The sequence below is a fragment of the Tenebrio molitor genome, chromosome 8 (assembly GCF_963966145.1).
Source record: "Tenebrio molitor chromosome 8, icTenMoli1.1, whole genome shotgun sequence".
Taxonomy (NCBI): Eukaryota; Metazoa; Arthropoda; class Insecta; order Coleoptera; family Tenebrionidae; genus Tenebrio; species Tenebrio molitor.
Window position 1 is genome coordinate 5,299,492 of NC_091053.1, and position 22,208 is coordinate 5,321,699.

Below are 22,208 nucleotides of genomic sequence, written 5' to 3' on the forward strand. Positions count from 1 at the left end.
CCATTATTTGTCGATTAATATCAACACAATTTACTAATGACAATCGTTCTGATCAATAAAGCTCTTTGACTTCTATACACAACAGTTATCGGGATTGTATCCAGTCAAACTACATAATGAATGTCTACAGTACTCTAAACCGGTACACAATTAAACAAATTCCATACTTAAAAATCATTATCACAATTATGACAATGCAATTAACAATCATAATCTCCTAATGTAAGAACACGCAACCGCAACCCTTTAGAAGCTTACACCATACAAAGTGATAGCTATGGTAAAGAGTTTCGCAGAAGCTTTACTGCCTCTTCGTATAACAGCAATCATTTTGGGAATCTATCCCTTCAAATTTAAAAATCAAAATATTATTTTTACAATTCTCGAATTTATTCAAGGTATCATTTATTTAACAATTTGCATCGCTTGTTTCTTCTACAGCTACAACAACTTAAACAACAGCTTATCTCCAGACTTTGCCAACATAAACACAGTGATGCTCGGATTAAAGTTTAGAAAAATAGGAAATATAATTGTGATGTGTGTTACTCTCGTCACAAGTCTAATCAACCGCAAGAGATTATTGAGTGTCTATCAGACGATCTCTGCAGTCGATTTAAAACTTACTCTTCTCGGACAAAAACAAGAAGTGTGTAGAAGCAATAAACAAAATCGAAGAAATCTTATAGTCCTAGTTGCTGCTGTAGACATGTTTTATTACACTGTCGGAAATTGGTTTCTCCTCAGGACCAATGAAAGTAACTTTGCGGTGGAGTTTATTGCCAATGTGTTTCCATTACTGGTCATTGCCGACTTCAATGTCAGTTTCTATGGAATTACGATAGCTTTGCAGGATCGGTTTCGAATTATTAACAACAGAATTGTCAAAATGACAGAACGCATTGAAGATGCATCCTTTTGCAAGAGTGTGGAAGAACTAATCGCAATACACCAAAATTTGACTAAATCTAGCAAAGACGTCAATTCGGTTTTCTCCCTCCATTTGTTGCTATGGATAGGCCTAACGTTCATGGTTTCTGTCTTGGCGTTTTACGTTACGGTTTGGCTAATTGTAATGAATTTGATTCTAAAACACCCTCGCATAATGATGAATTCCATCAAAAATATTACCATAAATTTCTTCGATTTATTTTGTTTTTGTCACAGATCTGTTCAGCTTTGTCACGAGGTGAGTTACTTTAGCAGTGTACATTTCACTCATACAATATTTTAAGGCAAACAACACCAAACACTTATTGTTAGGAGTTCAGTTGAAGATAGAAGCAGAAGATGAAAGAAATGTGGTAAGTTTTCGATATGAAATGTGAACACAACTAATCTAGATCCACATCTGTAGATTATAGCGTCGGTTCTGCGACTAATGAGACACAAATTAAAAATCACAGCCTTGAGACTCTTCACTCTTGATCGTGCACTCTTGTTTTCGGTAAATCTGTTTATACTCAGCAGTAATCAAAATGTATCTGTTAATCGTAGATTTATAGCGCCGTTTCTTCCTATTTGTTTGTTACGATTCAATTAGACTTGTTAGACTTGATAAATGTTCCAGTCACAGAAAATTTGGAAATCAAAGTAGCAAACAAAACTTTAGAATAAGCATTCAACAACAATTCAATCTAAAGAAGTAGAAGTTTTATGGGAAAAAAATGCAAGAAGAGACATAAAACTGCAAAACTTTCTACTGAGTATTTTTTCTCGTGGTACTTCTCTAATCTAAATAATTTTTAGATAAACCGTTAAATTAAATGTGGTCAACGAAGACGAAAGACATTTTGTGTCAAATATACAGGGTGATCCAATTTTTTTTTTAAATGCTCTAGCAACTTTATTTCTTATCCGATTTCAATAAGCGAAAAGGCGTTTAAGGGACTATGAACTGTCATATAAAATTTATTTTATAAAGAAGCAGTTTAAGTGGGGTGATATTTAACTTTCTTATTTTCAATTGTGACATATGTTTTTTATTACTTATTTTTAAAGTCACTATTTTTCTAAACATTGCTGTATAAAAATATTATTTGTTCATGGTCCCTTAAACGCATTTTCATTTGATATATCGCTTGTTAAAATCGGACAAGAAATAAAGTTGCTAGAGCATTTAAAAAAAATTTGGATCACCCTGTATTTCTCAAAATTTAATGCAAAAAAAAATAAATGGTTCAACTTGTCATCTCTACAACATCGACTCACTTTATCACTGACTGTTGGTTAAACCGACTTAAAAAAAAATTAATTAATAGAAATAGTTATTTACGAACCAAGTGCGAGAAGACATTTTTTGCGCATGAGCGCATTGTTTGAGGCACAAGCGACGAAGGAGCGAGTGTTTCATTTGCGCGAATGTGCCGAAAACGTCTTCGCGCATCCAGGTTTTTTGAAACGAACATTAGTGTTTTTTAAATTATTTCCAATAGTTTCCAATTTAGTGAATAGATGGCACTTGCCCAAGTGTCAATCGAATTAATAGCGATTTATTTTCATTCTTTCGAAATTTTCAACATCCAAATTGGAGAAATGACATTTTGTAAAGCTGATTTTGTTATTTATTATCAAGTCAAATTATCTTCAGAATGCTCAAAAAGGCCAATGCTTTTTGGATGATTTTGGAGCACTAGTGCGCGAAATCTACGTTCGCGGTTTGCGAAATGTCATTAAATTTTCTTTGGGAGTGTGGCGGAACCAAAAGGAAACAGATGGAAATTCGATATTTTTTATTTTTCTTTCTTTCACTTCTGTTTGTTCATTTGCGAATCATTATTAAAAAAGTTAAAGCTTTAGGAGTAATTTTAACTGAATTAATTATGTATGTATTTTATTTACCATATGCTATCCAAATGACATTATACGAAAATATTTGTTATTTATTTGCTTATGTCAACACAATTTACTAATGACAATCATTCTAATTAATAAAGCTCTTTGACTTCTCTACGGAAATTTTCTTGGGAATGTATCGCGTCAAGCTATACACTATACTCTAAACCTGTAAACTGCATACTTAAAAATTAAACAATAATTATGACATATCAATCCCTTTAGAAGATTAGACCACATTTTCCAAAGTTATAGCTATGGTAAAGAGTTTCGCAGAAGCTTTACTCCCTCTTCGCATAACAGCAATCATTTTGGGAATCTTTCCCTTCAAATTCGAAAATCAAAATGTTATTTTTCCAATTCTAGAATTTATTCAACCCATCATTTATTTAACAATTTACATGGCTTGTTTCTTCTACTACTACAACAACTTAAACAACAGTTTACCTAGAGAATTCACCAAAATGCACACAGCAACATTCGGGGTAAAGTTTATGAGAATAGGAAATGTAATTGTGATGTGTGTCACTCTCGTCACAAGTATCGTCAATCGCAAGAGATTATTGACTGTCTATAAGACGATCTCTGAAATCGATTTAAAACTTACTCTTCTCGGACAAAAAGAAGAAGTGTGTAGAAGCAATAAACAAAATAGAAGGAATCTTACAATCCTAGTTGCTGCTGTAGACATGTTTTATTACATCTACGCAACTTGGTGTATCCTCCGGACCAAAGAAACTAACTTTGCAGTGGAGTTTATTGCCGTTGTGTTTCCATCCCTGGTTATTGCCAACTTCAATCTCACATTTTATGGAATTACGACAGCTTTGCAGGATCGGTTCCAAATTATTAACAGCAGAATTTTGAAAATGACACGCATTGAAGAAGCGTCCTTTTGCAAGAGTGTAGAAGATCTAATCGCAATTCACCAAAATTTGATTAAATCTAGCAAAGACGTCAATTCGGTTTTCTCCCTCCATTTGTTGCTATGGATAGGCCTAACATTCATGACTTCTGTCTTGGTGCTGTATGTTACAGTTTGGCTAATTGTAATGAATTTGGTTCCAAAACACCCTTTCATATTCATTAACGCTATCAAATATATTTTTATAAATTTCTTCGATTTATTTTGTTTTTGTCACAGATCTCGTCAGCTTTGTCATGAGGTGAGTTCTCGTAGCAGTGTAAATTTCACGCATAAAATATTTTAAGGCAAACCACACCAAAACCTTATTGTTAGGAGTTCACTTGAAGATAGAAGCAGAAGATGAAAGAAATGTGGTAAGTTTTCTATATGAAATGTGAACACAACTAATCTAGATCCATAACTGTAGATTATTGCCTCGGTTCTGGAACTTATGAGACGCAAATTGAAAATCACAGCCTTGAGACTCTTCACTCTTGACCGTGCACTCTTGTTTTCGGTAAATCTGTTTGTACTTAGAAGTAATCAAAATGTATCTGTGAATCTTAGATTTATAGCGCCGTTTCTTCTTATTTGTTCGTTACTATTCAATTAGACTTGATGAATGATCGAGTCATTCAAAATCTTGGAATCAACGTAGCAAACAAAAGTGCAGACAAAGCATTCAACGACAGTTCAATTTAAAGAAGTGAAAGTTTTATGGGAAAAAGGTTTTTAATTTAATCTTCATTTCAAGATGATCATCGAAGACATATGGGACTAGGGAGTTGGTTACATCTTCCAAAATTTTGAAGATGGTACCACATCCGGTACTAGTTTCAATTTTATCAAAATATTAAATTACATGCGTCATATAGATAGTTTTTGTCAATGTCAGCTTTCTTTCGCTTTGAACGTGTATCTCTCCATTTACGGATAGTTTTTAAAAAATAAATAAGTAATATGAAAATAATAAGTGCATTTATCTAATTTAATTTCGAAAATTAAATTTACTTAAAATCAATAATTTGGGCGAACGCTACTCTACTTAACCTACAAGAAAACAAAACAGAAAGAAAAACAAGGCAGAACAAATGAGATGGAAAAAACAACCAAAATGAAAACAAGAAGCTTTTAAAATATTTTGTCGTTTTTATTTATTAATGCTGACACCATTTCATAATTACAACCTTTCCAATCAATAATGCTTCTTTAAAAGTAGAAATAGTTTTATTGAAGTGCTGATCAACTTTCAAACATGAAATCAGAGGAAAGAATCTTGGCTCCTCTATGCACAATGGCAAAGATTTTAGGAGTGTATCCTTTCAAGATAAATAAAAAACGCCTAGTCTACTCGAAACCTAGGCTTCTTCAAACTTTCATTTTTCTAGGCATATATCTGTATTCTTTTCTTATCTGTTACGAAAAATTCGACCAACGTTTACCACGTGACTTCAAAAAATTTCAAACAGTAATTGACGTTCTTAAAATTCGACGGACAGGAAATGTCCTAGCAATGTTGTTAACAGTTGTCACATTTTTTTACAACCGGAATCAATTTGTCACCACTCTAGACAAGATCTGGGAAGTTGACCAAAAATTTTACGAGTTTGGTTTAAGAAAAACAATCTACGGACATAACCAGCGCGTTATAAAAATTTTGACTGTTTTACTTCTTGTAATGAACACTCTGGGTACTTTGTTAATCGTAATGGTACGAAAAAATCTCCTATTCGAGTTTATTGTAATTTCATATCCTCTGCTGGTGGTGACAAACACAAGTTTATTATTTTTTGGACTTGCCTTGACGTTACAATCCAGGTTCAAAATGATTAATGATTTTCTACTGAAGAAAATAAAAGTGTGCAAGAGCTCACAGGTTGTGAATGAATTGTTTATTTTGCACAGAAATTTACGAAAACTCAGCGCTAACTTAAATGAGATATTTTCTTATCATTTGTTACTCTGGATAACCATGACCTCTATAGGACTAGTTTTCGACCTTTACCTCTTCGTATACATTACTGTTTTCAATTTATTACGAAAACATCCCAGTGCTGTTTTTCAACTGTTAAAAAACATCTTTGTCTCAGCTTTTGATTTATTTTGTTTTTCGACAAGATCATCAAAACTTTCCAATGAGGTAAGCTGTTGAGATATTCCACTGACAACTGCTGTGACAAACTAATCTTGAGGTCAACCGTACAAGAACCTTACTTTTGGGGATCAAACTTGACATCCGCGATGAAACCGAGAGAAATTTGGTACGTTACTTGTCAGAAGCAATGCAAAGAGAAAATTTTACAATTTTCACTTTAGATAATTGCTCTCTCTCTACGTCTTACGAGAAATAAATTCCAAGTCACTGCTTGCAGACTTTTTACTATCGATAATTCGTTGCTGTTTTCGGTGAGTAAAGTTTTGACAAGTGTGGTGCAATGACAAGTTTGCTTCCAGATTTGTAGTGCTGCATTCTCGTATCTGTTCATCATGATCCAGTTTGATTTGGGCAATGAAAAATATGCCAATTTCCTCGTCAATACCACGAGTTAAAGACCACTGATTTTTATTTGCTTCAAAATAAAGACGCCGTAAACGCGCTAGAATTAAAACAGACAAAATTAAATCAATTATGTTAATTATGTGGTAATAAAACCGCTATGAGAAAAATCTATAAAACAAAAACCATTTCACATTTTTATTACTCATTTCATTAAAAAACTAATTTGGTTAAGAAACAGTTAAAGCACAAGAAACTAAATAATAGAGCACACGGATTCAGCTTAGGATCAATTTTATTTACAAAATCATCATCAATCATCTCTGTTATTTGACATTTCTAAGGGAAAGAACCTATAGTTGGCGCGACGAACCAGTGGAGTAGACACGAGGTGTTCACGTGATAGTTCGTAGCGACGTCATGAAAACCTGAGCACGAGGCTTACAACGAGACAGCAACGCGCTTTGCAACGAGATTATGAAAGCTTGAAAATTTCGGCTGCGTGGACTGAGCTGCACCAAACTTCTTAAGCCGCGCCCTTTAACCAATCGGAAACCATCCCCCGAAAATCACACCAGTTGTTTATTCCATTGGGTCGCCGCCCCGACTATAGGTACTTGAATTTAGCATCTTTTGTAACTCCAATAATCAATTTCTTCTCTTTCTATAAATATTTTATCAACCATTACAGAAATCATTAATCACCATTTCGTGTTGGATAAATAAAGTATGTATATCTAATGATAACATCGATACGCCAAATTAAAATTGTTATGGTCATGACAACAGTTGAAGAAAGTCTTTTGAATTGTGAATTTTGAATCTTTCAAAGTTTAAAATAGAAAGCAAGTCTTTAACAAAGATATCTTTGTTACAAATCTTCATCTATGCAACAATCTACACAATATCAATTACTTAAGCCATCATTTCAGCACCATACTGGTAGACGTTTTGGATTTTCTCATGGGCTATGAGTCATACCTATATGCGCAAACGACCAATATCGGTCTCAAGTAAGCGTTACAAACCGACCGGAAAACATCGTCATTCGTTACGTTAGTTTGTCTCGTAGACGTTTTCAGTTTTCATTTACAAGGTCACAGTCCATGAGAGAATCCAACGCCTTTAATGCCGTAAAAACTGAAACAATATCATTTGGACACAACTTACAGCGTTCTGGAACCGATAGTCAGTTTGTACCGACAGAAATAAAGTACTTGCCCAGATATAAGCAATTTCAAGGGACTCTTGGGATATGGGGAATTTGGATCAAAGACAGAACATTATTTAGATAGGATACAACACTCAGAACTTTAATTTCTCTCTGAATAAATTCTACAGTAAATCATTAGACTGATTAAAGTAACACGGTTCTGACATTGACGTCAATTAATTAATTACTTTTCCCACCACGGAAAATTCAACTTAGTTGCAACGGTCAATAAACACTAACTGTTCTATGCGTAGAAACAACTAGCCAACCCAGTCGACTTCTTGTCAAATAAAATGAATTCGGTGCCTTTTTTTGAAATTTTTGGCCCCACCCAAACCCTTTACAAAATTTTGGCAATGTCACCTTTCAGAACCGAAAACGGCGTGATCTTCTATTCGAAGCTTGGACTAGTACAAACCTTCACTTACGTCACAATCTGCTTGGGTATGGCACTCGTCTATTTCAAAATGTTTTTCGAATTTACCTATTTTGGCTTTGGCAATGTTCAAGTTGTGAGGTTTGTAGTGACATTTCGGTTGCTCAGTTCGATTCTTCTGATGATTTTAATTCTGTATTTTACTTTAACTAATCACAAAAAAATAAGAGCAACACTGGAACTAGTGGTCGAAGTGGACTCAAAACTGGGACGATACGTCCAAAACGAACAAATCGAAAAAGCGAATTTACGACTTAAGAAATTTTCGATTTCGACAACTTGTGTGGTTTTCACGTTTCTATTTGCAGCAGAAATGTATACGTATTTTCAAAAGTCAGAAAAATCTCGAGTTTTCTATGTTGTTATAAGTGCTTATCCTAGATTTGTCATTACTCTAAAAAATATGACATTTTGTTTGTTCACCGCAGTGCTTCAAGAAAGATTTAAAATAATCAACAGAATCATTTCGAAAAAAGTCATCGAATCCAAAAACATACACAAATATGTTGACCCTAATTTCGAAAAAACTCTCAACGACTTACTCATCCTTCACACAACTTTAATCACAGTCTCTACAGAAATAAACGCAATATATTCCTTGCAATTGTTGCTTTGGATTGCTAGGAATTTCACACTTTTACTAGCAGATTCGTACACTTTAGTCCACATGATTTGCTTCAAGTCCATCGAAAAGTATTACAGGTTTGGTATTTTTTTAATATTAAACTGCACCACCTACGTTGCCAGTACATACTATTTATCGAGGAGGACAGCAAAACTTTGCAAACAAGTAACATTCTCTTTTTGTATTATTGTAATACAAATTGTTACAATTTTAGGCAAACCGTACCAAAAGTCTCTTGTTAGGGATTGAAATAGGTGTGGACCAAGAAGATGAAAGAAATTTGGTAAGATATATTTTTGAAAAATTATGACAATGGCGGTTGTGTTTTCAGGTTATTGTCACAGCCTTGAATATGAGGCGAAACAATCTTAAAATTACCGCTTGTCATCTTTTCAACATGGATCACACTTTACTCTTTAGTGTTGGTTAACTGAAATGGAGAAACTCTCAGTTTTAAAAAACTTCTTTTTTAGATTGCTGGGGCAGCTTGTTCGTATTTATTTATCATGCTTCAATTTGATCTAGAAGAATCGAGGAACCAGAGTAGAACAACAGCGAACTTGACCCACGCTGCAGGTTTTTAATTAAGTATCTAATTAATTTAATACTTCTTTTCTTTGTTAAATATTTCATAAGAAATAACGTACATTTATAATTACGAAATTTTTTATGTTATGTAAAAATCCTTTACCCACAAGTACAGCAAAGTACTCCTACCCAGGTGAAAAATTACATTGATTAAGGACAATTCAATCAAATTCTTTCTTAGACACCCTTAATAAAAACGGTAATTTTACGTACTCACAAGCAGACGAAAAGTAACTCTTTTTCGGACGCTGAACCGTGGCGCCATCTGTTCAGTAAGTTAACAACGAAACCGACAAAACCGATAATTGTCCTGTCACCATAAATGATGTAAATAAGTAATTGTATTACAAATACTATAAAAAAATTATCTATTTGAAAAAGGTAGATACAAAATAAATTTGTAATTGTCCAATTATGTATTTTATTTTGTAGTTGGTGCGGTCGCTTAAAAAAATGTATGTGCACCTCAACTAAAAACTACAATTGGTTCTCGTCTGTTTTCAAGCCTCGGCTGCGCCTCGGCCAGAAAACTCAGACTCGAACGAAAAAGATGCGCTTTTTGTCCTTGGTAGACAAATATTTTATGTAACTATATTATAGTCGTAGATCATCAAAATTACATATTTTCGTCACAACTGACACCATTTCCAAAATGTCGTCAATGCATCCTTTCAAAACTCAAAATGGCAGAATACTTTACTTTATGCGTATTTTCAAAAATCAAAGAAAAGAAAATTTTCATTACATAAAATTTACTTCAATATTTTTTTTTCTTCCCACTACATAAGGTGGGAGGAAGGCTTTTATGTGCTCTGCTTCGAATTTCAACTAAAATGTGAAAAGCCTATTTTTAGAAATGCAAAATGTCCTGCGCTCATTCGAGAATAAAATAATCACACACTTTAACAAGATAATTCGCTTACTCACTCTTACAAAATACAAACGTCAAAAATTTTATTTTACTTTTTTAAGTTATCCTGTGCTTTCGACTACTAAAAACTAGAAACAGCAGACATGTCTATCTGAATGGTGACGAAAATATATGAAGCTGTAGCCCCACAAATCTGCAATAAATGTCTCAATTCTGTCAAATCTCACCTTACTGTACACTTACAGAAAACAACAGAACATTATCGATTCTGAACAAGTTCCAGGCTGTAATTTGCAACGAATTTTGTCTCAATTTCAAAACTGAAGTAATTATCTAAAACAAGGCAAAAGTCACTTCGTGGATAGATATTTTTAAAACTCACAGTATTTCTTACGTCTTCCTCATTTACACCAACTCTAATACCCAACAAAAGATTTTTCAAGCGATTTGCCTAAAATTTCAGTTACAGCAATAGTCAAAATCTTCTATTCGGTTCACCTCAAAACAAAGATTTGATGCTCTCTTTGTAACATAATGCAAATGACTTGCATGCACCAGTGAATTGAGTACCATCCCAGAAAATGCTTTAGCATATGTGGAATATGATCCTCTGAGAAAGAAGTATACTACATAATTGATATTTCCAACCAGACACACGAAACTTAGAGCTATGCAGAGCAAAAGGTGTGGAGAGTACACAACGTTTGTGACTTTACAAGCTCTAATCAAATTTCTATGTAAACCCAGAAGTTGTTGAATTTTGTCACAAAAGTGCAAATCCAGTGAATGCTTTCTTTGAACAATATTGTTGATAGCTTTGAATCTAGCTTCTGCAAGGATGGTAAAAATGTAAAAATGTATATTCAAATTGGTTGCAACTAGTCGAGGATATAACAATACTATAAAAGTCACTCCTTTGTTGTGCGCCTTTGCCGACGTTGTCAAAATCGCAGGTAAAATGGCGACGAAGAGGTAAAGCGAAACTATCAAAACTATCAATTTTCTCCGAATCTGACCCTCATTGCTTGATATATCTGTGTGGCCTAGTTGCATCAAATCCGTGTCAACTTTTCTGACGCTGTTTCTTGCCTCAACAAGTTTTCGGTGACAAAAAGACATAATAACGAATCCTATCAGTGTCAGTGAAGAGTACCCGATTCTTTGCAGGATTGCTGAGTACTGAATTACTTTCAAATTGGCAAATTCACTGCCAGAACTACTGACAAACGTCTTACTGTAAAATATCGCCAAGGCAATGTAAACAAACGAGTAGACACACATTTGAAAAATTCCTAGTTTTGAATGGGTCAAAATTCCATTTTTGAATTTGTACGGAAAAATTCCCAAAATTTTTGATGTTTTGTTCAGTGGAGAAAAAATGTGGCTAAACGCGACCTCTTCCATTGTAACAACGGAACAGTCTTTAGTGGAACCTTTACAAAAACAAATGAATATTGTTTCGATCAATTTCATTTAATATTGTTTTGAAGCTTGCAACAACACCATTAGTTGAATTTAGAGACGACAGAGAACACAATAGATAATGTAGCGCTTTGTTTGTCTGCAGAAAGTAAACGCTACAACCGAAGCAAAAATAGAAGGGGAGTAGATGTGGACCCTTGCGGGGCCCCTCACGGCGGACCAGTACTAATCGCACTCATCGTGACGTTGTAGTACTCATTGGCAATATCGAACTGGATCATTATAAAAAGATACGAAAACGCAGCGCCACAAATCTAGAATAGTACTTTTGAAATGTTTCTTAATTTTTGAAGCACCTACCGAAAACATGAGTGCCGCATCGACACTAAACAATCTGCAAGCTGTTATCTGCAAGACGTTCTGTCCCAATCTCAAAATTGAAACAACCACCTGAAACACGAGTGTATCTTTTGGTTCTAAATTTTGATACCACTCACTGCATCTCTTCTATCTTCTTCGTCACTCTTGACTCTGATGCCTAGAAGAAGCTTCTTGGTACGATTCGCCTAGAAAGCGCCCCCACAAGTGAGACGGTCAAGCTTCTGACTTGATCTTACCTCGGAACAAGTTTCTGATGATGTTTGTGCCAGATGGTACAAACTGATGGCGTGAACAGTGACATTTTGGATCTCGACAAAACAGGTTCGCCGATGATCCTGGTACAAACCAGCGATGATGATGTACACCGTCACGTAGAGATTTCCCACTAGACAGATGAAGTTGATGGTGATCCATAGAAGGATGTGGAGGGAAAAAATTGAATTGACTTGTGTTTGTTTTTTGACCAGACGCACATGGAGATGCACCAGGTGCCGGATCGCTCCACAAAATTGCAAATCACTCGCGGATTTCGTCATTCTTTCAAGAACCATCCCATTGATGATTTTGAATCTGTTGTGGATCAGTTTCGTGAAAGCACAGAACGTTAATGTGACATTTGTTGCGACGAATCGAGGATATATCAGAAATACAAAAGCGGCTACTTTCTCAGTTCTCTCTAACACAAAGGTGCTCACTGGAATAAAATTGAGGAAGAAATAGGAGAATGCCAGCAGAGCAATCAGCGTTTTACGCAGTCGACGATTGCTTTGGTGAAGTCTATTCTCTTGGTCTAGTTCTACCAGTTCTGAATCCACTTCACCTATCCCATTTCTGATATCAATAAATTTTTGATATTTGATAAAAACGTTAAAGAACGTCAGACCCATCATTACGAGAAATCCGGCGCGTTGGGCAATCATTACCACGTGAACTGTCTTGATTTTTGTAAAGTCTTCGTGGACGCCGCTGCCGTAAGTTCTACAGTAGATAAAGGTAACAACCAAATAAAGAGTTAGATAAAGACAAATTTGGATTATTCCTATTTTGGAAAGAACCAAACGCCCGTTTTGAGCTTTGTAAGGTAGAATACCTAAGATTTTTGAAGTTGCATTCAATGGAGCGAAAATTTCCTCTAAGGTGAGGGTCGCCATGTTAATAGATAAATGGTGGAAATGATATCGATTAGTGTTATCTAAAGCACCCATTTACCATTAGTATCTATTAACTAATAACTTTAGCAAAATAATATTAATTTCTGTAATGAGTGACCCACTAATTTCTTATTCACTTTGGCGAATCGATGGGTGCAAGATCTGGTCAATACCGTGACCGTTACTACATATAATGAATCAAAGTTTGAATCAGATTTTGCGGTTTATTGACATTGTACAAAGTGTCTTAACAAATAGACAAAATCTATTCTAAAATGGATGTGTCTATTTTTCTATAATCGGTGCTGCAATAACAAAATACTTTTTAGAGACCTACATTACCGGTGTCACTTGTTGTAAAATTGTAATAGTTTTCAGCAATGTCCATTTGAATCATGATAAAAAGATATGAAGATGCAGCGCCACAAATCTAGAAAATCAATTTTAAGGATTTGAAAATTTTTCAAAAATTTTTGAAAAAGTTACTCCAAAAAGCAAAGCGTTGTCGATGGTAAATAAGCTGCAAGCAGTTATCTGCAAACTATCTTGTCTCAGTTTTAAAACTGAAAGGATCACCTGAAACGTGAGTTACGAGTATTCTTTGTGTGATCATTTCGTCAGGACTTACTGCATTTCTTTCTTCTTCTCTATCCTGGTGTATTTTAATCCCCAAGAGAAGAGTTTTCATGCGATTGGCCTAGAAGTGGTCACAAAGTAAGCAAGAAAAGAAGAGGATAATGATGGTTCACCTCAAAACAAACACCTGATGCCTTTTTGGCAATGTACCACAGGTCACCACAGTAAATGATGATGCAGTAAACCAAGACGGAGTAGGTTTTAAAGTATTTAAGGAGTAACCCAGATGGTATCAAACAAACTGAAAAATACAAATCTCCTACTACACCTATAAAGTTGATGGTGATCCACAGCAACAGATGCAAAGAAAAGATAGAATTCACGGTTCTGCACTTGTTGGTCAAGAGTTTGTGCAGACGGACATATCGGTTGAGTCTGTCACAAAAATCTAGATCTAGAGGAGAGCGTAAAATCCTCTTTTCGGCAATCACAATCTGGTTGAGAATTGTCAATCTGTGGTGAACCAGCATGACAAAACTGTAAAATGATAAATTCGCGTTGACTGTCACCATTCGGGGATAGACCATGAACACAAACGCTATAGCGTGGTTGTGAGATTTGTCGATATTAGAAAAAATTGCTGGCAACAATGTCAACGAGACATACATCACAACCATGGAAACAATCATCACTCTGCGGATCTCGTGACCGCTCTTCACGAGTACATCTCCCTGGCCCAAATCTACCAGTTCTGAGTCAACCTCTCTAATACTGTTTCTCGCGTCGACGAATTTCCGATAGTTGAGAAAGACATTCACGAAAGCCAGAGTCATCACGCAGAGGTAGCCAACTCGCTGAGTCACCATCATAAACTGTATCGTCTTGATTTTGATGAAATCGGTTGGTATACTGGATATATAGTTTTGACAGTAGACTACTCCCACGACCAAATAAACTGTGAGGAACACAACTGTCTGGATGATTCCAGCAACGGAGTATTTCAACTGCCCGTTTCGCCACCTGTACGGGTGGATCGCCAAAATTTTTGACATTACGTCCAGAGGGCCAAAAATATCGTCGAAGTTGAGAAGCTGCATCGCGACTAAATTCAATAACGAGATCCGTAAAAAAAACAAATTAGGTTTATTGCCAATAGAGTAATTTGTTTGCTTAAGTTTAACGTTTGCTCAACACCAACACAATAAGGGATAACAATGGGATTTGATAAGAGTCTTGTGGGGTGCTCTTAATAAACATTCTTATTGGTGTCATTCTCATTTTATTCTTCTATTTTTTTTATTCTATACCTTTGCTGTCGTGTTACAGTTATTTTCATAAAAACTAGCACTGTACACTCCGCTATTCAAGTCCATTTGGATCATTAAAAACAAATAAGAGAAGGCACTTCCTGCAATCTACACAAAAATAATTCTATCTCATTTGGTTGTAGTTTTTACCGAAAAAAGAAGAGAGTTATCGATTCTAAACAAGCGACAAGCAGTCAACTCGCGTTTGGTCCTAGCCAGACTCAATACCATAGAAATGACCTGAATCAAAAGAATTGAATCTATGTAGATCTATTGTCAAGTTCTCACGCCTCAACTCACTGAATTTCTTTTGTTCTCATCCTGAATATCTATTCTCAGCCCCAACAGAAGGTTAGTGGTTCGATTAGCCTGAAATTGTCAATAGTCAATTCTAGATCTGGTAGATTTGAAGTTTTACCTCTCCACAAAGATCTGTGACCCTTTTGGACAGATAAAACAAATCAAAAACGTACATGGCGATGTTGTTTATCAGTCTCACGATAATCTTGTAGTGCTTGAAGACCATACGTTTGCAAAAGGTGAACGAGGTGAGATAAGAGTCTTGTACAAGAGTCACGGAAGTAACTGAGATCCAGACTAGAAGTTGTAGAGAGAAGATCCCACCTACTTCCACAATGACTTGGTCCAAAGACTTGTGCAACGAGACAATATCGTAGATGTGTAGAAAATTGTGATCAGAAGACAAAGCTTCATTGATCATTTTGAACCGATGCTGAATCATGAGTACCACTCCATAGAATGTGATGTTCAAAGCTGAGACGACCAAACGAGGGTAAAAAATTGTTACAAAGGCGCTTATATAGTTCTTGCGTTTGGTATAAACGGTGTAGATTCCACCCAAAGTGTTGAAATAAACGTGTACCAAAACTAGAAGAAGTGTGATTGTGCGTCGCACTTTCCGGGTACTGTTTGGTATCGTTTGGTTTTGATCAAGAAGTACCAATTTGGAATCCAAAGAATCCAGAATTTCTAATTGCCTTGTGAATCTTTGGTAACAGAGGTAGAAGCGCATCACAATTATGACCATCGCAACAGCAAAACCGGCGGTCCTGAAGAACAACAAAAATTGAACGGTCTTTATGTTGTAGTCAGGATTAACTGCTTCGTCGAAATGAGCGAAGAAGCCAGCTAGTGCTATTGCGTAGATGGTGGCGTAGATGAAACTCTGCAATAGAGCTAGTGTCGATCTTGGTCTCTTTATTGTAGGTCTAATCGATGCAATCCCCAATATATCATAGGTCAATTTCAGCGGAGCAAAAATTTCGTCAAGTGCAAAACCTCCCATGTTGGATTTGACCGATTAAAGTTGTTCAAAAGCCAGGACCTGGCTCAGCAAGTGATTAATAATAACAATATGACGAATCAACAATTATTACACAACAAACATTATGCTAAGTATATTAATTTATTGATTAATAAATTTTTATTTTTGTCTATTCGTGTAGTGATAGTGCTTAAACAAAAACAATTAAGACTGTATCGATTAGTACGTGATGTCATGACGCCATAAGCAACTAAATGCATCATTTGTTTTTAAATAGCGATAATGTGAGGATTTTTGTACTTGGATTTATGGTAATGACGCTAGATGCTGTGCTTTAATTACGGTAAAAATTTGCTTCAATGACTTCACATATTTTGACCTTTATTAATATTCAACGAGAAAATGCAAATTCCAACGCTTGCATAATCAACCCAACAAAAAAATCTACGAGTATTTTTACAAGATCGGGCGACAACTCGTACTGCACCCTCAAGAATACGCGACTAGTGAGAAGTACTGGACAGAGAACTATGTTTTTGTATAAACTTGCATAATATGAAGTTTTATCTATGCCTTATCGTCGTGCGTCATAAACAAGTGAAAGATTGTCGACCGTAAAAACAAAAATTAGGTTAGTAATAAATCGTTGGTGACATTAATGGGTATCTAATTATGTAAAACTGAATCAATAACTCACTCTATTTTATTTTCAAAACAAACAAAACGACCCACCAATCAGTTTTATCTTGGTGGTAGATCATGACTGTTTCTTTGTCAAAAATCTTAGACCCTGTGACGATCTTGACCAAAATTTTGGGAGGCGCACCCTTCAAGATCGCTCAAAATCGAGTGCATTACTCGGTACCATACCTCATCCAGACTGTCCTATTCCAAGCGATCAACTTGATCTTGAACTACTTATACTTGCGGAATTTCGACAAAGTAACTTACAGTAGTTTTGGTTCTGCAAAACTGATGCGATTCATTCTGCTTTTCCGCTTGCTCGCTTTCACGGCAATAATGTTCGTGTCATTGTTTTTTACTCGCGACTTGGTCATGAGTGTTAAAAAGACCATGCAAAAGATTGTCGAGATAGACGTCTCTTTGATAAAACTGGTCCAGAAGCAGTACCTTGAGAGACGTAACCATCGAGTGAGACGGTATGGCATCAAGTTGTTGCTAACCATCAATCTAGTCTTCAACACGCTTGGATCTGTGTACAACGCGTATTGCAAAAAAAGCGATCAGTACCTTTACTTTTTCATCACTTGGTACCCGCGCGTGGTGGTCAGTACCAAACTGATCGGTTATTTAACTGTCATAACGACGATTAGAACGCGACTGGAAGTGATCAATAATCTACTCTTGCTCGAAATTGTAGAATCGAATAAACTCAAGAAGTTTCCGGTCAAGCATGACTTCGGAGAGTACGTCGATGGGTTGGTTACGTTGCACAAGGATTTAATAAGGACCAGTCAAGAACTGGCCGACAGTTTTTCTCCCTTTCTTCTGGTGTGGATTTCTACACACTTCGTCATTCTATTGGGCGACTCTTACGCGGGATTTAACGTCATACTAAACGACAACCCTGTAAAACACCTCAACGTCGTGATAGGTTTGGTCAAAAACTGTATTGGTTATATCGTCGACTTGTACGCTTTGTCTGTCAAGTCCACCGATCTGTGCCGAGAGGTGAGTCATCTTCGTCTTAATTCTCCATCTCCAGTATGACTTTCAGGCGGCAACCACCAAAACTGCTCTTCTTGGTATCAAGATCGACGTTGTCAAAGAAGACGAACGAAATACGGTGATTGCTTCAGCTTTGCGACTGATGGAAAACAAACTGGAGGTGACCGCTTGCAAGCTGTTCCGCATCGACAACGCTCTCCTTTTCTCGGTAAGTGAGCAATATGGGAACCGCTCTGTTACAAGTACTTTGCAGATCTGTAGCGCTGTGTTTTCGTACCTCTTCGTAATGCTCCAGTTTGACAGGAGTACCGACAAGAGTTTACAAGCAACGAATACGACACGCAGTTAAGGAAACCAGTACCAAACTCGGTCTATTGTGTCGGTAAATGCTAGGTACTACCATGAGGAGAGTAATTAAATTGTTTGTTGGTCGCTTTGTGAATAATAATAATTGATGGCGATTGTTTAATCATTATTTAATGGCCCCACCGGTAATGATTGTAATTATGTAAGGCGTAGCACTCACCTGCTAATGTGCGCTGGATGGTGGAGACGAGGAGGACAACCAGTACTATGCGTACGTCCGCCATTCAGATGTTTCACCTCTGAAACAAGATAATTTCAGTGAAAGTGTTCACGATGTGCTTCGACAGCTCCATGAAAAATTTCACAGAAAGAGAGTTTAAAATAATAAAAATACTAAATGTGTGAATGAAAGAGTACTTTGACTTCTTCTTCAGTTGATAAAATTGTTTCTAATTTCACAGTTTATTTATCTGGGTGGAAGAAGTCAAGTTATTTGCACAGTACTTGGTTTAAAATTTATTTGATCGTACGGTACTTTTGTCGCCATAAGTAAAAAGGAAGTTGTCGCCTGGTACTAGGTTTAATGCGGAATGTAAGTACCAAACAATTGCCAAGACACTTCCTCCGTGTGATATATTTGCTACAAGCCGCTGCGTGTTTCTTAACACCCTATATATTATAAATCTCCATAATGTTGTCGTTTGACTGAATTGCATATCAAGTACTTCCCACAAAACCCAAAAACGAAAGTATCCAGCCGCAGCAACAGGAAATTCACACAAGGCGACTTCACCTACTACACATCGTAGGTTTGTGAGATAATGTTAACCTTCTGTCACCCATCTGGGGCCAAAATTACCATTTTTGTAAAGCTAGGTAGGTACTACCACAAAAGCCGAACCATTCAGTTTCTTCTCTTGAATCAGTGATTAATATGAAAAAGACGCCAACAGCGGAAATTCTTGAGGTTTTGTGTTCCTCCCAGACAGATGTGAAAGAAAAACGTAATAGGTACTTAGTGAAAACGCTCAATTAATCGACATAATTAATGATGTTTCGTCGTACCATTCAGAAGTTCGCCTCGACTCAAAAAACTAGTACCACCACGACTTGCCGGTAACGGTACTCTAATCTCATTCAGTGAATGTCCCGTATGTTGCATGCCCCCCTGCCCCCGGAATTGACATATAATATTCATACAAACGGCAACATCAGCAATTACATCTCCGTTATGTGTTAATAGTATTGTAATCGTTGCAAATGTATGCATTGTTGCGTCACAACAGTTAACGATTCTGTCCAAAATGGGAAGATGTGACGGTCGACGTTTGAACGCCGATGGCAGGCATTTCCTGTTCTCTAACATGTGTGCTTTCTTCGACGGGATGTGATTAGTAATGAAAAGCAAGAATAAAATGAAATCAAACGGCAAAAGCTTGACCGGAGATGACAAAAACTGTACTTTTGTGAACAGACGCAATTAGACTAGTCAGTTTGAGGTTATGTTGATACAAATCATAACAACATTTTTTGGGCCAGTCTCTGAGTCTTCTTCATAATTCTGATATAAATAATTTGAAATATTTCACCAATTGATGAAAACACCATTTTATTTTGGTTTTGTTAAAAGTACAAAGATTTAATCAGTAATCACATTTTCACACAGTTAAACCGGTTTGCGCACATCAAATCATGCGAATACAAGGTACACAAAGGAACAATTGGTCTTTCACACAATAATGTACTAAATAAATTAAAAAATAAATGTAAAACATTGTTTGCAGGTTAGGATTTGATAGATTGACAGATCGCCGCTAGCGACATCTGGTGTAAATCATCGTTATCACTGTTTAAATTAATATTTTTGTAAAAGTGAAATGAAAATGCAAATTACAGAACAATGGAATATAATAAACAAAGGAAAATGTTTTTGATTGTGAGTGTGGGTTAAGCGCAACTTTAACAGGCACCGACAGCGACACGAAACGTGAGTCATGATGGTTACCATAACCTATAAAATCTAAACTGAGACAAAGTCGGAAGTTGTAGCAATTCCTTGGTACTGTTACTCGAAGAAATGAGCCATTTGTACTCTATGAAAGAATCTACGAAGTCGGTGTGTACTCTCTCGACTAAATGGACTTCCAGGTCTATTTGAAGGTAAGACATATGCAGAAACTATTGCTCAACGCGTTAGAGCTTGTTTGAAATCATAATAATACGAAATACATGTGCAAAAATATATTTTAGGGAAAAAATGATTGGATTTGTAGGTTAGGCGGAGCCCAAGTTTGACAGAACGCCGACAGCGACACCAAACGTGAATCGCGCTTGTTACCATAACCTATAAAATTTATATCAACGAAATCGGACGCTGGTTGCGATGTCTTGGTCATGTTAATCAAACAAATGACCCATTTCTGTTCTGTGAAAGAATTTACAAAGTTTGTTTCAGCTTTGTCAACGAAGTAGACTTCCATACCTATCTATTTGAAGGTAAGACATTTATGTAGAAACTAATACGTGAGGTACGTACGTGAGAACAGTTTGAAATCATGAAAACACAACACACGTGAGCAAAGCAAAATATTTTAACACAAAATTGATTTTTTTATGGGTTAGGTGGAGTCGAGTTTGACACAACGACAACAGCGACACCAAACGTCAAGGATCATTGTTACCATAACCTATAAAGTCTAAATTAAAAAGCTGGATTCTGGATTCCAATAGCGTATCAACATCAGCAATTTCTGGAGATTGTTTGAAAAAATACTATACTTGTATTACGATGGTGCTTGGTTTCATTGTACGTAAAAAATTTGAACGTTTTGAAGGGGCCCCGAAACTTCTTTGGCAATTGACCATCATTGTTCCTTGTTTGAGAAGCTAAAGAGCTCTTTATTGTTTCGTTACAACAGTAAACGACTTAGACCTGAATGTTTCAAAGCCGATTTTGTCAATCGAATTTTTGTGCCGCCGCTTTTTGTGTCAAACTCCTGAAAAAACTCCCCACCAAATCGAGTTGAGTGAACTCGGCCATGTGATCCGATCAGTCTTAATCCTTCCAGAATGTGAAACATTTTAATCGCATCAGTGTGAACTCGTGTTCAAACGGGAAGCAGTACGTTTTCCACTTCAGAGACGAATTTAGCAATTTAATCAACGGACGAAGGTTTTTCAGGTGTCACCGTTGCAACGATCGAGGAAGAGATTAGTTGACACTTTAATTGTTGTCTGCCGGTCATAATTACCGGTATTACTTAACTCGCCTATCCTATTAGATTCGAAGATGCTGGCCCACCGGGTCTTGGTCGAGGTTGATGACACAGTTTATCGCGTGTCGACGTTTAAAAAGAATCTGTGTTAATAGCATTATGAGACGACTTTCTTTCTGATCACAGTTCATCCCAATTTTGCATAGTTTTCATCGGCACAGTCGAGGCTTTTCTTTTGTTTTCACTTTAATTGTGAGTAATGTTGTACTCACTCTTGCAGATTTCTCTGATGTACATCACGAGTGTAAAGAAATTAGTTTTCGGTCACTAACAACAAAAAAAATCTGAAGCATTGTTTGAATTCACCAAAGCAGGTTTCATGAATTCCTTACGTTTGGAAACCGTTAATATGTATATTCTCTATTTTATTTTAAAGTATCTGGGTCACTCTCGTCATCACTTAGCAGAAGTTGTTCGAGGAGCGTACGCACAAAATTTTTAACATAGCAGAATCTCGTAATACTCGATTTTAACAACATAATGCGCGATCTCACACGAAAATGTACCGTTTTATCTGGTGAATCTTTGTTGTTTTATCTCGACAAAACGAGATATTAATTAAACTAGAACTTATATGTCGGGCAAGTCGTTAAAGCTGACCATATGTTGGGCATTAAAAACCGAAAAACCTGTTAAGTCGATTTTGGTGGCCACTTGGTGGAGAAAAAAATTGTCCCACGTACATTAATTGGTACTTTCACGCCAAAATTTGCATTACCTAAATCGATAATTTACAAAACTGCAACCGCCTCTCTAATTTTAATGTGCCGACATGGCAGTTGGTACTTTAGAGCTTATGTCAATAAATTAATAGTAAAAAAATAATTTCTAAGATTCAAGTGGT

At 36.2% G+C, this 22,208-nt stretch overlaps 2 protein-coding genes across 4 annotated transcripts in view; both read right to left on the minus strand.

Moving 5' to 3' along the window:
* The window catches only part of Cad99C (cadherin-99C), a 170,587-nt gene that overhangs the window by 140,714 nt on the left and 7,665 nt on the right, over nt 1-22,208 (minus strand). For all 3 annotated transcript variants that reach the window (XM_069055246.1, XM_069055248.1, XM_069055247.1), the window contains exon 2: nt 18,310-18,388. In XM_069055246.1, coding sequence (XP_068911347.1) covers nt 18,310-18,373 — 64 coding nt within the window. In that variant the 5' untranslated portion in view covers nt 18,374-18,388. The remainder of the gene's footprint in view (nt 1-18,309; nt 18,389-22,208) is intronic.
* Nucleotides 14,787-16,115, minus strand: LOC138136190 (putative gustatory receptor 28b). The gene is made up of 4 exons (XM_069055249.1): nt 15,228-16,115; nt 15,110-15,178; nt 14,960-15,049; nt 14,787-14,917 (listed from the first exon to the last, which is right to left on the minus strand). Exons 1-4 carry the CDS (start codon nt 16,113-16,115, stop codon nt 14,804-14,806), a joined length of 1,161 nt encoding a protein of 386 aa, XP_068911350.1. The 3' UTR covers nt 14,787-14,803.

Bases quoted from the DNA above. Each gene is read 5' to 3' on its own strand.
- LOC138136190 (XM_069055249.1), bottom strand. From the start codon at position 16,115: ATGGGAGGTTTTGCACTTGACGAAATTTTTGCTCCGCTGAAATTGACC. The intron at 15,050-15,109 runs GTGAGTTGAGGC...CTTTTGATTCAG, and splicing joins ATGAGAACAAAAGAAATTCA to GTCATTTCTATGGTATTGAG. The intron at 14,918-14,959 runs GTAAAAACTACA...ATTTTTGTGTAG, and splicing joins ATAACTCTCTTCTTTTTTCG to ATTGCAGGAAGTGCCTTCTC.